Source organism: Mytilus californianus, unplaced genomic scaffold, assembly GCF_021869535.1.
Source record: "Mytilus californianus isolate M0D057914Y unplaced genomic scaffold, xbMytCali1.0.p SCAF_15, whole genome shotgun sequence".
NCBI classification, from domain to species: Eukaryota; Metazoa; Mollusca; class Bivalvia; order Mytilida; family Mytilidae; genus Mytilus; species Mytilus californianus.
The window spans coordinates 16167596-16186813 of NW_026262637.1; the positions used below are offsets into that span (position 1 = coordinate 16167596).

Sequence of the window (19218 nt, forward strand, 5' to 3'; positions counted from 1 at the left end):
ACGATGTATTCAAGACAATTATTAACTTACTTGTGTATCCAGAGGTCGACATACGATATTTTCATCGAATACAAAATAGCCTTTAATCATAGTTGTAGAAAATATATAAAAAAGGAAACTATAAACTCTGCAACTTATACCAAATTCAAATATGAATAAAAACAAAGATAATTAAAAACCAATTGTTCAGAGAACAATTGAAGATCTTTCCACGTGAAACGATATATTTTAATATGAAAATATAAAAATACGGTTTGAAATGTCATTTCTAGTGTCAAATGATAGCTTATTGTATGCCGATTCCAAACATATATGATTTCTATACCATTTTGTTTGACATAAGGGAGATAATTTGTTACTTCTGGTTTGAAAAATGTCATTTTCGGTTTAATTTGATAGATAACTTGACACTGATTCCAAAAATGTATGGTTCTATATACATTTACATTATAAAAGTACAAAAATTAGCTACTTCCGGTTTGCACATGGTCACTTCCGGTTGATCTTTTTGATGTCATAGGACTTCCAACCTAACGCACAAAGTCCCATGGCTTTATCATGTACACATATGAAGTTAAAGCAAAGGTCAAAATCTAAAACGTAAAATTTTCCTATGACCTTGAACTTATTTTCAAGGTCAGCAAGCAAGAAATTCATATCAAAAGACTTTAGGTCTCTACTATGTATTGTTAATAAGTTATATTACAATACATCTTACTTTTAACATTTAAGGGGAGAAAACTCATAGTGAATGTTACCGCTTTGATTCGAATAAAAATTTCCTATTGCGACAGATCACAACTAGCAATTCAGTGAAAATTTTTTGTCGATATCTTGTAAAGTTTCTTAGGAGTAGCATGCACAAGCAAAAGCAAACAAATTAAACATGACTTTGACCTTTGACCTTGACCTTTTTTCCATTTTGATGAACCCAGGACCTCAAATCAGAAGACCCTAGGTCTCTATCACTTAAGATTTATGAGTTTCTATTACATTTTTCTCAGGTCAAATACATAAGGGGAAATAACTCTCATATGGAATGTTCAGATCCCTTCGATCCAAATGATTCTTGACAACCTGAAGATGTAACGAGTAATTTGGTAAAATAAATTTGTCGTAATCATTTACTGTTGCGAGGGAGTGGTACGCACAAGAAAAACAGTGTTGGGGAGGTAACTCATACATGAGAAAGTGTTCTGTTAAGCGGTGTCAGTTTAAAAGGCGTATTAACTGTTTAATATTATATGCAAAATATCTAACCAACATCTTTTAAATTAACAATACAGCGCATGAAAAAGATTAGGCGGAAGAAAAAAAAATAAAAAAATTAATAAATAATCAGAACAAAAGCAAAAGGTCTTTCCACGGAAAAGTGGAAAGACCTACTAATCAGAACAAAGTAAAATCATAAAAATACTGAAGGAAAATTCAAAAAGGAAAGTCCCTAATCAAATGGCAAAATCAAAAGCTCAAACACATCAAACGAATGGATAACAACTGTCATATTCCTGACATGGTACAGGCATTTTCTTATGTAGAAAATGGTTGATTAAACCTGTTTTAAAGCTAGCTAAACCTCTCACAGTCGCATCAAATTTCATTATATTGACAACGATGTGTGAACAAAACAAACAGACATAATAGGTAAAAATGTCAAAAATAGGGGTACAGCAGTCAACATTGTGTTATTATCTTTATCACTATAAAAACAAACAAATATGTAACAAAGAAGCACAAAATGGCATATAGACCAAGCATATTAGCAAAAATGAAAAACAAGAATACAAACATTTACCATACTGTGGATTCGCTTATTTTCGTTGGTACCAATTTTCGTGGATATTTGATTTCGTGGTTTTGCAAAAGTCTTCATAAACCCTTATTCAAAATATGTAATTCGTTGAACATTTAATTTCGTGGTTTACCTGTACCCAAGAAATCCACGGAAATTGGTATCCAAAGAATAATAATGAATCCACAGTAGTACAATAACACAATGACGGGATGTATAAGTACAGAGCAACGTCATATATGTATTAAAAAAACATAAAAAGGCATATAGACAAAGCACATTAGCAAAATGAAAGTCAAGCATACAAAATGGTTTTCTAATAGCACAATAACAGGATGTATAAGTACAGAGCCACGTCATTTGTATAAAAAAAAACACCAACAGGCATTAAGACAAAGCATATTAGCAAAAATGAAGGACAAGAATATGAGAATTATCAAATAACAATAACACAATGACGGGATGTACAAGCACCGAGCCACGTCAAATGGATATCAATAAAAACAGACTAAACAGTAATATTAATAAAGGCAAGTAAAAGAATAGTGTAACACGTCATTAAGATGATAAACAACGTCAGTACCCAGAATATATACTTCAAGACCATCGTGTATTATTTGTGAAGTTGATACTGAATATTTTTCAACAAGGTCTTGTTACCTTCCGATGAACTTAGAAAATGACGAGACGTTCTTTGACACACCCCTGGTTCATCAACTTTCTGCTCAGAAACTCAGACAAAAGGAAAAGGTCTTTCCAAGGAAAAGTGGAAAGACCTAATCAGAACAAAAGCAAAAGGTCTTTCCACGGAAAAGTGGAAAGACCTAATAATTTTTGTCGTTGACAAGGTACTTGATCAATTTCTAAAAGTAGTTAGTAGTATACATACTCGTTCGAGTAATAGAAAAACATATTGACAAAATGTATAAATTCCATGAAAAGGGCATAACACCAGATCGATATATATCCCAAAACACATATCTAGAAAAATATTGAAAAACTAAAATACTAAAAGACACACACTACTGATCTGAGAGTACTCGCTGTACTGAAAGCTATTTTAAACCCAATAACAACTTATAGAGAAACCATAATGTGTGCTTAAAAGAGACAGCGAAATAAAGAAACAACAAAGGAATGGTGTGTATTTCGAATTATTCCTGTTTTTGACTACCTACATGTATTGATGGATTGTAAATGCGATTTTAGTACACCGTAACGATGTCCACTAGAGAACAAACGCCCCGCATGCAGTGACCAAGTCAGGACAGATGCTTATTATTTCATTTACAACTCATAACTAGAGATTATCACTTCTTCAAATGTTTCCCTTCATCGCAAATAAGGTCGACAAAAATATGTTGTTGTAAAGTTGATCTTTAAATATGTTTAAATCTGCGAGGCGAGTATTCAAACCATACTTCAGTATTTTTTAATTGTGAAAATACTTCGCTGTGAACAATTTGTTTTTTAATCCATATGCAATCTTTAATTTTTTTCTTTCGTTTTTGTTGTAAATTTACAGATTTCAACTAATAGCTATATCAAATTCAATTATTATTATTATTATAATTATTATTATTATTATTATCCTACAAAACGTACAAAAGCTTTTCAATTCTACATTGCATACAAATGTCGTGGTGCTGATTCAAACAAAACAAGAAAAAGTCAACTAACAAAAATAGGAAGCTCCAAGGAAAATTCAAAAAGGAAAGTCCTTTATCAAATGGCAAAATCAAAAGCTCAAACACATTATACGAATGGACGATTTTGAAGTGTAGAGAGACGGAAAGAGGGCGCATACAATTTAAATAAAAATGCTGAAATGTTGATTGGGAAATATTTCTATGGCTAGTACAGTTTTTCATGTTCAAATTGGATTGAAGGGGTGCCGAGATAGTTGACATTTAAAGACTTATCAATCAATTGATTGATAAATACATGCAGTACATGAATATATCTGGCTGTGGGTTTTCTTATTCATTCGCTGTCATTTTACAAATGAAAGTGAAAGTCTGACCCTCCTAATTATAGAACCATATGGAATAACAATGTAATGTTTTGCCAAAGAGGAATTAAAGTCTGATACTAATTGAATAGTATTAGCCTCTTTATAGACGCATGATAGCCTATCAAGGATCTATCCATCTTGTTGATACAAAAACGTGTGTTTAAAAATATAATTTTGTTATTGTCATGACGATCAAAATTTAATTAGGTGGTATAATTAAAAGACTGTAAAAAGACAATTGATTATTATTATTTATTACAGGTTTCCAAAGAGGACTTGACAATAACAGCGAAACCAAATTCAAAGATTGTAGAAAGATTCAAATGAGAATTCATTGACAACGAAATATTTTCACAGGTTAAAAATATATCATACATAGATTTTTATTCAACTGCACAGACAGAAGAGTGATCAAAACCAAATGTTTGTTTGGGAATATATACTGAGGCTCAGGAGTTGTATACTATAATATAAGGTTGGCCGTGCATTTGAACAAATATTAACTGAAACAAATTTTGAGATTTGAAGTATATACCCTTTCTATTATGTTTTATATGTTTATCGATCCTCTTTAAAAGAGGGGCGAATGATACCTGATTGACATTTAAATCATAAGTCGAAAACAAACTGACAACGCCATGGCTAAAAACGAAAACAAACTGACAACGCCATGGCTAAAAAAGAAAACAAAAAGAACAACATACAAACAATAGTACACAAAACATAACATAGAAAACTAAAGACTGATCAACACGAACCCCACCAAAAACTGGGGGTGATCTCAGGTGCTCCCGAAGGGTAACCAGATCCTGCTGCACATGTTAAACCTGTGGTGTAATGAGTATCAGTTCGAATATTTTACGATTTATTACAGTATTTTAATCGGACCGGTTAATAAAATTTTTGTCTTCAAAACAATCGCAAAACACTATTGAATGAAGTTTGCAACGAGACAAATTTCCCAAAGCACAGTTTAAAAACTTGCATTAGGAAATGAATAAACCAAAACATAACATAAGACTCTTGCCAAAGATAGTAGCTGAATTATACTACCTCATATATAATGATTCATTATTCAGTTATCATACCTCAAGGAATCATATCAGACCAAGATATGTGCATGAACCTAGAGCATCGCATGGCTCTCTTACACATCTAAAGGGAAAAGTGAAGTAAAGATTCAACCGATCAACGTAGAGAACAATCAACATGTAAAAATCATTGTTATGTTTGGACAACATTTGCCATACAAAGAACACAGCCATTTACTTGATTGGTCATTTCATCTTTTCATCTGTACATTAACTAAAAATTCCTTTCACGGTTTTTCGGAATGGGCATATGGTGTATAGATTCAGAATCATATTATTGTGATTTTTTATTTTATATGTTATAGTTTATATTATTTAACAGTGTGACAGAGCCTCTTTCATTGCATTTTATCAATAAACAAAAAAAAATCATAAAAGGACAAGGATTATTCTTATTTGTTTTTTTTTTTATACATGAACTTCTTCATTTTCATTTGAAATCATTTTTAATGGAATAATAATAATAATAATAATAATAATAATATGAATATTATTATTCATATTATTAGTATATCCTTCTTGAATTTGCAATAAATATTTGCCAGTTGCAGTTAAAAACACACCATTTTGTTAATAAAAAGTAAAATGATTCTGTTATCAATATAATGCAACATATCTGCTTTTGTTGTATTTGAAATATTTGATTTTTTGTGTTTGAACTTTTCTCGAGCTCTAAATAAAAGTTTATTCATTATGTTTTGTAAGCTAAACATGCCTTACCCCCCTGAAGCGATCTATTTCTACATATACATAGCCGTCTTTATTGTGAATATCAGCTTCAGACATTGGTTTCACATTAAGTTCACATTTTAACATGGCTCTGTTATAGTTGTAAGAATGGCACTTCGGTCTTCGTATACATTTGTTAAAGCACAACCTTGGTGATATCTTTTCAAAAGTGCCAAATACCAATCCATCGAGCCTTGCGTTCAATGTGTCCGGTTCTATGCGAAAGATGCCTGTTCTACTTTCTTCTGCGGATACATTTGACAGAATAAACACTAAAGCCCAGGTCGTCACATCTATGTTTATGTTTAGAATCATTTTCCTTCTTCCGTCAAGCAGTCTATCAAAGTAAAATTTGAACCAGTTTTATTATCCAATATTTTAAAGCACTAATACTTCATAAATGAACACCCGTGACTAATGGATAGTTCCGTTTATTTCATCACGTACGAATCAATTTTTTTGTCAAGCATACAAAATGATGATTTATCATATTATATAGTTCAAATAATAAAATCGATCAAAAACAAGTTTTACAAAAAGGGGAATACGACGGAGCAATAAAAAATTCGAAGAAAAACAGATAACTACTTGACCAACAGAACAAGTCTGAAAAGACAAGAAAAACGTTCACAGAAGGATTCAGCACTACGAACCATTTCAAATAATGTATGGAATGATTGCGTCTTATTCGACTGAAGTTACTGCAAAAAGAAAATCGTCTGTACCAAGTCAGAAACATGACAGTTGTTTTCAATTCATTTGATGTTTGAGCTTTTGATTTTGCCACTTGATACATGACTATGATTTAGTGGCTCGTAGAGTTTAAGATGATTTTTAATTAGAAATCTGCATACTTACATAATTACATGACTTTAATGTAAACAAGATCTAATAATTAGGTCTTTCCACTTTTCCGTGGAAAGACCTATTAGTTTTGTTCTGATTATTTTTTTTTCTTCCGCCTAATTTTTCTTTCGCTGTTTGGTTATTTCGCAAGATGTCGATTTGATATTTGGTATATGATATCGAACAGTTTATGCGCTTTCAAAACTGACACTGCTAAACCGAATACTTTATTTTGTAAGAGTTATCTCCCCGAACACTGTTTTCCTTGTGCGCACTACTCCTTCGCAACCTTAAAAGATTATGACAAATTTATTCAACCAAATTGCTCGTTATATCCTCAGGATATGGAGAATAATTTGGATCGAAGAGATCTGGAGACTCCATATGAGAGTTATTTCCCTTTATACATTTAAAATAAGTGATTTGCATTTGTAACTGGTTAAACATAAGTGATAAATTGATATTGGCTTATTCTGACTTCTTTTCATAAACCGTACAAGATTTTGACAACATATTTTCATTGAATTGTCATTTGCGACATGTCGTAACTCATACATTTTGGTGGAAAGGGAGCATAAACATTAAATGGGAGTTTTCGCCCCTCATATATTTAGAATTATGCGTAAAGTGATATAACTAATTTACCATACATATCAAAGACCATAGGACTTTGTATATTAGGTAACAAGCCATATGACCTTGAAAAAGCAAAACCGGAAGTGACCTTGTGTAAACCGGAAGTGGCTATTTTTTTGTACTTATTGCATGTAAAAGTATACATAACAATATATTTTTGAAAGCAGTGTCAAATAAATAATCAAATAATACCGGAAGTGACATTTTTCAGACCGAAAGTAACGAATTACCTCCCTTATTTCAAACAAAATTGTATAGAAACCATATATTTTTGGAATCAGCAAACAATGAGCTATCATTCGACACTGGAAATGACATTTTAAACCGATTTCCAATATTTTTGTATCAAAATAAATCGGAAGAAGTGGAAAGACCTTCAATTGTTCTCTGAACAATTGGTTTTTAATTCTAATAATAAAGCTTTTGGAAAAACCGGTAATTATTAGTGAGGTTTATTAGTTCTTATATCATTTGAATACTTTTGATGTCTTAGATAAATTAATAATCTGTAAATTGTTTGAGGTTTAAAATTTCTAATTGTTTGTTAAATAATATATATACATCAATATTTGCTTGAGCTTGAAATTTCATGGTTATGAACTTATTAATTCAAATTTACTAAATGTTATAATAGTTACCGTATTACAACAATTTTACAATCAATTTACTACTTGACGCCATATGATATGAAATGAGTTATGATTGCCAATGAAACAACTCTCCATCAAAGTTCAAGATAAGTGGATGTTAAAAATTTAGGCAATAAATTGGCCTTCAACAATAGGAAAAACCAATATCGTATAGTCGGCTATAAAAGGCCCGGGCATGAAATATGTTAAACAATTCAATTGGAAAAAAATAACAGCCTAGTTTATAACAAAACAATTTACGAAGAGCAAATATGACAGACATGATCCAACAACAATCACTTTACTATAGGCTCTTGCGTGGGACAGGCACACAAAGAGTATGGCGGGGTTAAACATGTTTGTGAGCGTTTAACCCTACCCCTAAAGTGGGACAGTAATATACAGTACAACATAAGAACTAACTGTAAAAGTCAGTGGCTTAACTCACAAGATAGATACGTGGTAAAACAACTAACATAAAACTCTTCAACTTTGCACTTGTTTTTTTGGCTTTCTAACTATTTTGATCTGGGCGTCTCTGATAAGTTTTAAGCTTATGTAGACGACACGCACGTCTGGCGTATCAAATTATAAGCCTGGTACCTTTGATAACTATAATAAAAACAAGTGACATAAAACACCGAAACAAGCGTACTCGCAGTTACTAAAAGCTATTTCAAATCCAAGTAGTATTAAAAGATAAATCAACTCTCCCAAAATTAAGTTTCGATCATTACACATCCAACTGATTTAGTATAAAGTATAAGTATATTAACAGTATCGACAGGATGTAGGATCATATAGATCAATGTATATTTGATAATGTTTAATTTTGCAAACATAAAATTAATATTAATACCAATAAAATCAGTATTTTATTACTGTGTTAAGTTGAGAACCTTCAGAATACTTAGGTTTATTTAAAAGATAAATTAGTTTACACGGAAAGTATATAGTTTGGCTATGCGGGATGTTTCAATTTGCAACCACGTATGTTCGAAATGGAGACGTTATATTAGATGACTTGTTTAGTACAAGTGATCCGTGCTCTGCAAGTTAAAGAACCTTTGCAAACATTCTCTCAGGGGTCCAAAAGTGCCAGTTGCTTGGTTAATGTTCCCTTTCCTCTTTTTCCGGTGCAAGGCAGTCAGATTTCACTGCCTTTTACCCCGGACGACAATTTTGCTTGATCTACCTAGTGTATTAATAAATGTAATTAATTACAGATGGACGTTAAAGGCGTATGATAAGTTCTGATCCAATAGAAATTTGTTTATGATCATTTGCATCCAAGCTATTTTCACCTAATACAAATATGTTATAAAAATGTACAATTTAAGAGATAAATAGGGTCGAAATTGTAGGCATTTACTCAAAATTGCAGGGTTTTTTTGTTACATTTATTTACTTTAAACAGACAAACCCAACATTTTTTCAAAAGATAAACCTAAGCGGTTTGTACAAAACACGTGTTTGGAATATCATCTTATTTTAAAAAAACTTCTCCGCGCAAATAATCTTCCCACACAATTTAACCAAATGCCATTATAAAAACGAGGGATCTATGAAGTAATTTTCAATCCAATAATTAAAAGCAGTCGAAAATACATCTTTTCCCAATATGTCACATTTGGTCGTCGCAAAAACTAACATTTTATGTTAGCAACGTCATTTTCTCTCCTGTAACTATAGTGCTTGCCTTTAAGCAAGCAAAAATCAATCGATCAATTATTTATAAAAATAAAATATGTAACTGTACACCTTCTTTTTTAATCTGTATCTTCTAAATGACAAATAAACATGTAAACTTTAAAAATAAAAAGTTTGAATATCTAAAACCTTGTGCTACCTGGATCAAATCTGGTTACAGAAACATTAGAATATGCATGTTGTCTTAATCTGTTTATGCGAATGTAGTATAATGATAATAAGATATCAACCTCGCTATACGAGTTGATCAATAATACTGTTACAAAGTCGATAATTTTACTGATATCTAATATATCGACACGTTTTCAGCACAATCGTTGTTATTGGAGAAACATTTTATACAATATAAAAAATGTGCGAATGAAAGATTATGTATCTGCAATTAGTAACATATATTTACTAGTTTTGGTTAACATGAATTCTATAATTTGCACTTTATATATTTGGCAACATTGGTCTTGTCGATACATCGGATATTCTCTGTATGCTGAATTGTAATTCTTATTATAAAATAGACAGTACTTAAGAATTTATAAGGTATAAAAATTGTTAAAATGTATTTTCCTTTAAAGTCACTAAAACCAGCAGACAACTCCTTACAGTCTTGGAGGTTTATATGGTTTATTTCTTTTGACGATCTTTTGTTTGAAGATACTTGGAAATTTTGTGGATGTTTTTCATGGATAATTTTTATGAAAACCGTTATATAAATTACAGTATAGTAGCCAGATTTAAATCTGAAATGGTTATTTTGATCTGATAAAGTATCATGACAGGGATATATTTAGACGTATGTTTTCAACAGAAATATATGTATGAAACTTCGTTATTGATACCAGGCTTATAATTTGGTACGCCAGATCCCTGTGTCATCTAATTGAGACTCTTCAATTGCACTTGAATATAACAATTGGAAAGTCATCTCATATACAAAAGTGGAATACAGACGTAGAGGTATTCAATAAATTAGAATGGTCGGTGTTGTGTTTCAGTGCTCATCTGCATTAACGTATCAATTGAGGAACGATTATTCATAGATTCTAGTGTTTAACATGATTCCTAATCATTTTCGTTTTTTTGCATTTCTTGATGTTTTTATTGATTTGTTTTAAAGTATGCTGACCTAGTGTTTTAAAAGTTATTCATTACATAATTTTGGATTTATGTTTAACAGCAAATAATATTAATGTTATCGTTTGTATTCAATATTTATGCAAGATGTGATAGCTCCCTTGATATTTCGTTTCTTGTTTTACAAAAGATGTCAATCGTCACAGAATACAAACTGAATAATTGAATACCAATTCTCTGTTAACATCAAAGTGTAAAGAAGGAGGCTTGGCACGCAGACGTGGATTTGTTCCGTATTGTTATTATTTGATAACTATCATCAAATATTAAGAAACAAATGGGTATTTTCCTTAGTTGCTATTATGGTTACAATGGTGACAGTGATACCTGCATGTTATTACATTATCCAAATTCTACATAATAATAAAAAAAAAAACTGTGGAAAGGTTTAGTCCGCTGTTTATAATTTTTTTATTGTCTCTCTCAAATCCATTTTTTGATTTACCACTCGCATAAAATACTAAAAAGTAGGTTTTTTTTAGATGACTATAAAAAAAATGCACATGGGTTGGACCAAAAGTTTTTCTTGTTTCTTAATTATTATCTATAGGATAGAGTTGAAATAGCGACAAAATATAATTTTGGGAAATTGGAGTTTTTATTCAAAAATACCACACAAAAAGTTCATGATTGTAAATACTGAAAAGCCATTATCTCATACAATATGTATAATATGCTGAAATAAGGTTTTTATAAGGGCAAAATTGTATTTAGAGGAGTGCTTCGTGCTTGTTCATCCATCCATGTAATTTCTGAAATAAAAGACCTTTTTGTGAATAGGAATCACAAAAACAACAATATGATAATGGAAATACGGATGTCATGGTGAAAAAAGTGAAAAAAATCACCCTATTTTTTTCATTTTAAAACTTCATAGTGCTAATGATATAACACTAATAAAGTAATTGCTGGTATCACAAACACAAGAATAATAAAAAAACTATATGGTTGCCATGGTAACAGATTATCAGATAAAATGCACCCTAATTACAAAGCATATTGTCATCTTTTGTGCCAAGGATAAGAATTATCATATTTATAACTAACTTTAAATATTGATTTGGTTTTATTTGGTATTCTAACAAAAACTGATAAATGACATAAGAAACTTAATAATTCTGTTAACAAAATTCAAAATTTATAGAAGCAAATTATCATTGGAACAAACCAATATGATAGCACTAAAAAATTATTTAAAAGAAAACTTATTAATAGAAAAAAATATATTTAATAAAAATAAAATACTCAGCAGGGAAGAGAACTGCTGGAACCCCTGGACTCCTTTATTGTCATAAAAACAAAGATAAACAACAGACACCATATGTATTGTATGTATTCTCTATCCAAGCAGCCTTTATCTTGAAATCATATTCTGCAATGTACCAAAATATTTCAGCTGTGTCTATTTAATATGTTGTATACCTTCTGTTTATATATTATAATTATTATTATATAAAATGTGTATAACTTACTAGTATGTTCATGTGCAAATAAAAAGAAATTCATTATAAATATATATATATATATAATACTGCCATCATCAGCTGTTATACTACAAAAAAAATAAAGTTATCTGGCATAGCTGTATATGTCAATTACCTCAAGATACCTGTAAAACCACTACATTGTTGTACTTATTTGTCACCAGCTATTAGTAATATAATGTTCAGCGGACCGACATTTCCTGGGTAAAAATTATTTTTTAAACTAAATATGTTAGTTTACTTTCATTGATATTTTTTTTTTTTTTTGTTATTTGCAAACTTTCAAAAATCCAACATATCTCACTGCCACTGCCATTTATCCCCCCTTTCTGAAATTGGAATGAGGGATGTATTCATGAGCGATAAAAATATATTAACATTATCTTATTGTATACCATATTCTAAGTCTTTCCCTCTCTTTAAAATCTGACGCTATACGTAAAAAAAGTAAAATAAGAAAAATACCGAACTCCGAGAAAAATTTATATTGGAAAGTCCTTTATCAAATGGCAAAATCAAAAGCTCAAACACATCAAACGAATAGAAAACAACTGTCATATTCCTGACTGTGTACAGGCATTTCCTTATATAGAAAATGGTGGATTAAACCTGGTTTTATAGTAAGCTAATCCTCGCATTTGTATGACAGTCGCATAAAATTCCATTATATTGACACCAATGTGTGAACAAAACAAACAGACATAATAGGTAAAAATGTCAAAAATAGGGGTACAGCAGTCAACATTGTGTTATAATCTTAATTACTATAAAAATAAACAAATATGTCAACAAAGAAAAACAATATGGCATATAGACAAAGCACATAAGCAAAAATGAAAGACAAGAATACAAAAAATGACCACAGCACAACACATTTGTGGGATGCATAATTACCGAGCCACGCCAAACGATAATTACCAAAAATGGACTAAACAGTTAATAATTTACAAAAAACAAATAAAAGAACACTATAAAACGTAAATAAGATGACAAAAAACGTCAGTACCTAAAATCTATACTTCAAGACCATCGTTGTCTTTATTCATACTCCTAAAGCCATTAGGTCGTTGATACAAAGTAGAATCCACATGTTGAAAGTCCGTATTCAGAGACAAAGAGACTGTGAAATGTCTGAAATCTCTTCAACACAGATATGTTGTTGTTCAAAGCTTCAAACAATGTTGTTTATGTCTGTAACTCTTATCAATACGAGTGGCTTATTGAAGAATTAGGAATAAATGGACACGCGGGTAATCCTACGTACAGAAACGTAACCTTTGATAAGGATGAGATCTTGGCAAACAGCAAGTCCTTCATGGCCTCCTTTAATGTTTTAATGAGCAACAAATCTAAGGACTTACCTCTTTTGTATTGGATATCTAAACTTTACAGAGCTTCGTCCAAACAACGGTACATTGACGTCTCATATGCATGTTCGTCCAAGGAATTGTTTGTTAAATTAACCAAACGTTTGTCCGCAGTTAAAGATGGTTTACAGAATGACGTGACACTGTTAACTCTCGTAGTGGCATTAACCATTTGTGGATTCTAAAGAACTCAAGAGAACTTCTGGAAAATTTATCGGTCATTCTTAATTTTATCAAAACCTTCGATTGTTCCAGATTTTACACCACAATACCACTTAAAAAATTAAAAACCCGTCTTTTAATAATGCGCAATACTTTCCTCCATAAAAATGGTACCATACGTTACAAATTTATTGTTTTGGGGATATAATTCTGCATATTTTGTTAAAAATTAGCCCGACAATAAAAGATTCTACACTGAAGAACAAGTGATCCGTGTATGTCATTGACAACATACTTGTTAAACTTGGAGTTCGAATTTTCAAGTATTTTCAGGTTGTCGTCATTCCTATGTGAACCAACTGTGCACCTCTACTAGCCAACAATTTCTTATTTTCGTATGAGTCAGAGTTTCTTTAGACATCCAAAAAAACAAGAAGATCAAAAAGGCTATATCGTTTAAGTTTACATACATTTATATTGAAGATTTTCTTTTCATTAACAATTTTAACTTTATGATTGTGTCCCATTAATATATTCTACTGCACAAAAGTTAAAAGAAACAACAGATACAGCTTTCTCTGCCTCATTTCTATGGATTTGCCTCGAATTTGACATCAGCGGCCATCGCAGTACCAGAATCTATGACAGACAAGACGGTTTCAATTTTCAAATTAGGAATTTTTCTCACCTTTGCAGCAATATGACAACTTTACCAGCGCAAGGAGTATACATTATTCAACTCATACGATATCAAAGAGTTGGCAGCTGCTACTCAGCCTTTGTTAAACGTCATCGGTGTCTGAGCAAAAAAAAATGAGCCCGGGTTTTGTCAAAGAACGTCTCGTCCTTTTTCTCAAGAAGTTCATTGGAAAGTACCTATACCTTATAGATAAATATTCAGTGTCTACTTCATCAATAATACATGATGGGTTATAGATTCTAGGTGCAGAAATTGTGTATCTTTTTTCATTTCTTTTTACAGTTTTTCCCTTTATTTGTCTTCGTGCTATTATGTTTCGTTTGGTATTCATGCATCCCGCTAAACAAGGTTTAGCTCACCATTAATTTTCCTTCGAAAAATACCTGTTCTAAGTCAGGAATATGACAGTTGTTTTTCACTCGTTCCGTTGGTTGATAACGTTTGATTTGTCAGTTGTTTGTTGTGTACTAACAGATGGTAATGGGTTACAATTGATTGATTATAATGTATCAGTTGATACTCTTGAAGACCTTTAACTAACTTTACAGTTTTCTATGGTGGCCGGGTGCGGCCATTTCGCCTTTTCGCGTTTTGGCGTTTTCTCCTTTCACTTTCACGCGAAATCGAGAAATCGAGAAATCGAGAAATCGGGAAATCGAGAAATCGAGAAATCGAAATCGAGAAATCGAGAAATCTGGAAATCGAGAAATCGAGAAATCATGAAAGCATTAACTCGAAAACGCGAAGGCGAAAACGCGTTTTTGCTTTCTTGATTTCTCGATTTCGCGTTTTCGCTTTCTCGCTTTCTCGATTTCCCGATCTCCCGATTTCCCGATTTCTCAATTTCTCGATTTCCCGATTTCGCGATTTCGCGATTTTGCGTTTGCAAAGTGAAAGGAGAAAACGCGAAAACGCGAAAAGGTGAAATGGCCGCATCCGGCCACCATAGTTTTCAATGTATGCATGTTTTCGTAAGATTAAACATATGTGCGTGTGTTCTTAGTAATACGCATATGGCGGGTATTCATCTTGATTCTCGTAGAGGACGAATGATTAAATTATCGTCTGGTATGATTCATTTAACGTTCATGACTTTATGGTCAAAATAGCTATGTTAACTGATTATGCGTGACTCATTTTGTATTTACCATTTAGTATGGATCAGTATGTGTAACTTTATTTTAAGCATTAGTCCTATACGATCCAGTAGGACTCATTAGGGAGTGTGTTCAATTTATAAGGATAGATATGATGTGTAGGATTCATACGGAGTAAGGCCAACCTACAGGAATAGATAACGTCAGTGACATAATAGGGTCACGCCCCTCCGAAAAGGCGCCAAGGGCTTTAGACTTGCATCAAACACCTCTCCCCCTTCTACTAATCTCGCGAAATGTTTGATTTAAATGTGACTTAAAATCCAGAAAAGAGCTTCGGACGCATGAACTTTATAAAATGTTGTTTTCCTATTTTTAAACAATGACCTTAAAACATGTCTAATACTTTTATTGTTTATTACACCACTTCATTTTAAAACTGTCCTTCAAAAAGCAGTACTGCTGAAAAAAGGTTATATTTTTCACTTGCATAGACATTAGCTTGGTGGATATTCTGAACCCAAATGCGATCATGTTTGGCAAGTTTGACGTTTATTGTGTGTGAAGCCAATTCGTAGCTATCCCCACCTCCGGTCCACAGACGTACCAGCTCTTTACCATTCTGAACTAACTGCAAATGAATCCCATTGTGTGGGTCTCCCATCAAACTGGCTGATAAACTATAAATTCCGCTAACTGTGACTTCAAATATTCCGGATGTAGAATCGTATGCATTGCCTGTGTTTGTTATTGTAGTATCATAACGAATGATCTGCTGTGCTCCAACGGTAATACTATGGTTAAGCAGTGCTGTAAACGCAACAACCTGACTAGGATGTCCTGAAATATAAATTGCAATTGGATTATACTTTTTCGCATAAAAAGACATGCTATCTTTATACTCAAGACAACTAAAGTTTAAAGTTTTAAAATGTGACCTTGCTGATAAAACCCGTTGAGATCATAAAATGTTTCATTTCACGAGATAGAAAATAAGTTTATTTTATTTGATGGATTTTACAGAGTGCTTTCTTAAATAGCGTCCAAAGAAATGTACTGCTATTGAACTATTGCAGTGACCTTAACAATGACACCTTTAGTTCGAAATTCTTCAACCGGACAGCGAAAGTGCGATGGGTAAATCGTGATGAAAGAAAAGCTTGACAAACGTGAAAGGAAGATATTATTGATCGCAATTTTTAAAGAAAAAATATAAAACACCAATTAATTTAACAACTCTTATGACAAAGTTTAATACAAAATGGGAACGCATGGAAAATATATAAAAATATACATCGCTCTATCGTCTCCCTTATTTTCCATGTGTTCCATGAATCTGTGTTGATGGTTTGTCAAAAGGTAACAGTCGATAAACTTCGGCACCAAAACCCGAAGTTAATTAGCATCCATAGTTTTCAACAATCCTAGAATCAATTATTTGTCTATTTCACGTGAGAAAAACGTGCACATAGGACTTAGTTTGGTACATATGCATGCATTGGGTCTATTGCACGCTGTATCATGATATTGATAACAACTAATGAGGTGCAAAAAGTATGTCATTCTTAGATACAAAATATAGTGTCTTACCTGACAGACTGAGAGTTTTCATTTCATTGGTTAAATTCATTATCTGTGAAAATTAAAGATAAAAGAAAAAAATCTAAATCACGAAAAATAATCTTTATTTAAACTTTTTAACACATTGCATTTTGTAACTGCCTTAAAGATAAAGAATATTTAATATCATTAACGGTATCAATTTACTAAACTGCTATTTCAGAAAACTAAGGAATTGTCACAACTCTAGGTAGAACAAAAACAACTAGTTTTGAAGTTAGTTTATTTCGTGGCACTGATTAAAACGGTCATGCATGTATGGTTAATTTTGAATTTCGTTTCGCTGTAAGCTTGATAGTGCACATTTTGTAAGGGAATTGTACATGCGCATTTTTTATTTAACTCACTGTCATGGCTTTGTCTTAAATATGGTTAACACAGTGATTTTGTGAAAATAAAAAACAAGTCGTATCAACCCTCTTCAGCCAAAATCAATTTGACAATATCATGTCAAGATGTGTATGTCGTTTTTGAGGATATAATATACTAATATGTTATAAAGTGTTTGATAAAACTATGATATTCTACCTAAAGTTAGAGCTGCTTTGAAAACTTCGTCTTAAGGTTAGTAATTTAGAACAGATGTATCGATTTTTTTTTCTAAAAGTTGAATACATAACTTAACATACAATGGTGTACAGTATATAATACTTCTGCTCCAAAATCATGCCGAAAGTTATATGTTGGCATTGCACAAGGTCATGTTTTTCTCGGGCTGCTTATCACGCCCTGACACTGTTAGTGATGTCTTTGAGGACATGATTTCTATTTAAGTTATTAAAATTGAACTTTAAACTAAAAAAGTATACCAAAATAGACTAAACTCCAAGATAAATTAAAATAGGGGGAAAGTCCTTAAAAACTGACAATATCGAACGTTGGACTTTTTCAACCAACGGAAACAACTGTCATATTCCTTACTTGTATAGGCTTTTTCTGTAGAACTTGGTGGGCTAATCCTGGGTTAACTCGCAGCAATTTAATGCACTTTTAAAGCTTTGAAGCGGTGCTTTGTGTGTCGTTTGTCTTTTATTAATTTATGTATTTGATTTGTTTCGCTAACCATCGATCTGATGAGCCAAATCCAACTAATTTTCGGTTTTGTACATTTGATTTTAAACGTATTTTTCCTCTATTAGATTTAACTAATATTAATGCCTTTTTTTCTTGCCATACTGAGCTATAGATCACAGTATTGCCATTATATTGCAATCCTTATTACTGGCTATTTTTAATACAGAAAACAAAAGAATTTTTCCTACCTGGGCATCTTTTTCATTTAAACGGTTCGTAAGCTGTGCTATTTTCTGATCCTTTGTGGAGGACTGTGCCATCAGAATTTTGAATTTTGACATCAATTTGATGTAAACGAGATTCCACGTAATCGCCATCGTTTACCAGCAATCGTTTTTTTTTCAAATTTGAACATGACACAACAAAACAGAGTTGACAAACCAATAATACTTTCAATAAACAAGCAGATAAATAAACATGTTCCATGTTTATTCTCCGATTTCAATTTAAGTCAACAGTCGACCAATGACGCAAAATATTGATAAGAACGTGCCCTTCCTTCAGTCTTAGATATTCTTATCGAAATATTTCAGAATTAATCATTTTGATTAAGAACTAATATAGTATATATAAAAATGTTTATATCACACCAAGAAACTGTTTCTTCCTTTTTAAAAGGCTATTGCAAATTAGTATAAACTGGTAACATAAAAGGTGTGCAATTTATGGTGTCTGATGGAAATAGTTTATATGTTTTAAAGCCTACTACACTGGTTCTTGAGACCGCTGGTTGTATCTGAGTCTATTTATTGGTTCTTTACATGTTCTCGATAGTGTATTGAGTGATATCATTTACATATAGCGGTCTCGTGTAGCAATCTTGTAAGTAAACATCTTTACTTTACAATTATAAATAAAGTTTTACATGTGGAGCAGGATCTGCTTACCCTTCGGAGCACCTGAGATCACCCCGGTGTTCTAGTGGGGTTTATGTTGCTAAGTCTTTGCTTTTCTGTGTTGTGTGTTGTGAACTGTTTTTTTTTTTTTGTCGTTTTCTATTTTTTTTTTGTCATGGCGTTGTCAATTTGTTTTCGAGTTGTGAGTTTAAATGTCCCTTTGGTATGTTTTCCCCTTTCTTCTAACTGTCTTAAATTTGCTTGATAAACCTTTTCAACTGATTTCTATAGTGTGTTCAT

General features: G+C 31.9%; 1 protein-coding gene across 1 annotated transcript; it reads right to left on the reverse strand.

Moving 5' to 3' along the window:
- Nucleotides 1–15781: 15781 nt before the first annotated feature.
- Nucleotides 15782–18453, reverse strand: LOC127725906 (complement C1q-like protein 2). The gene is made up of 3 exons (XM_052233222.1): nt 18271–18453; nt 16979–17021; nt 15782–16228 (listed from the first exon to the last, which is right to left on the reverse strand). Exons 1-3 carry the CDS (start codon nt 18397–18399, stop codon nt 15822–15824), a joined length of 579 nt encoding a protein of 192 aa, XP_052089182.1. The 5' UTR covers nt 18400–18453; the 3' UTR covers nt 15782–15821.
- Nucleotides 18454–19218: the final 765 nt, after the last annotated feature.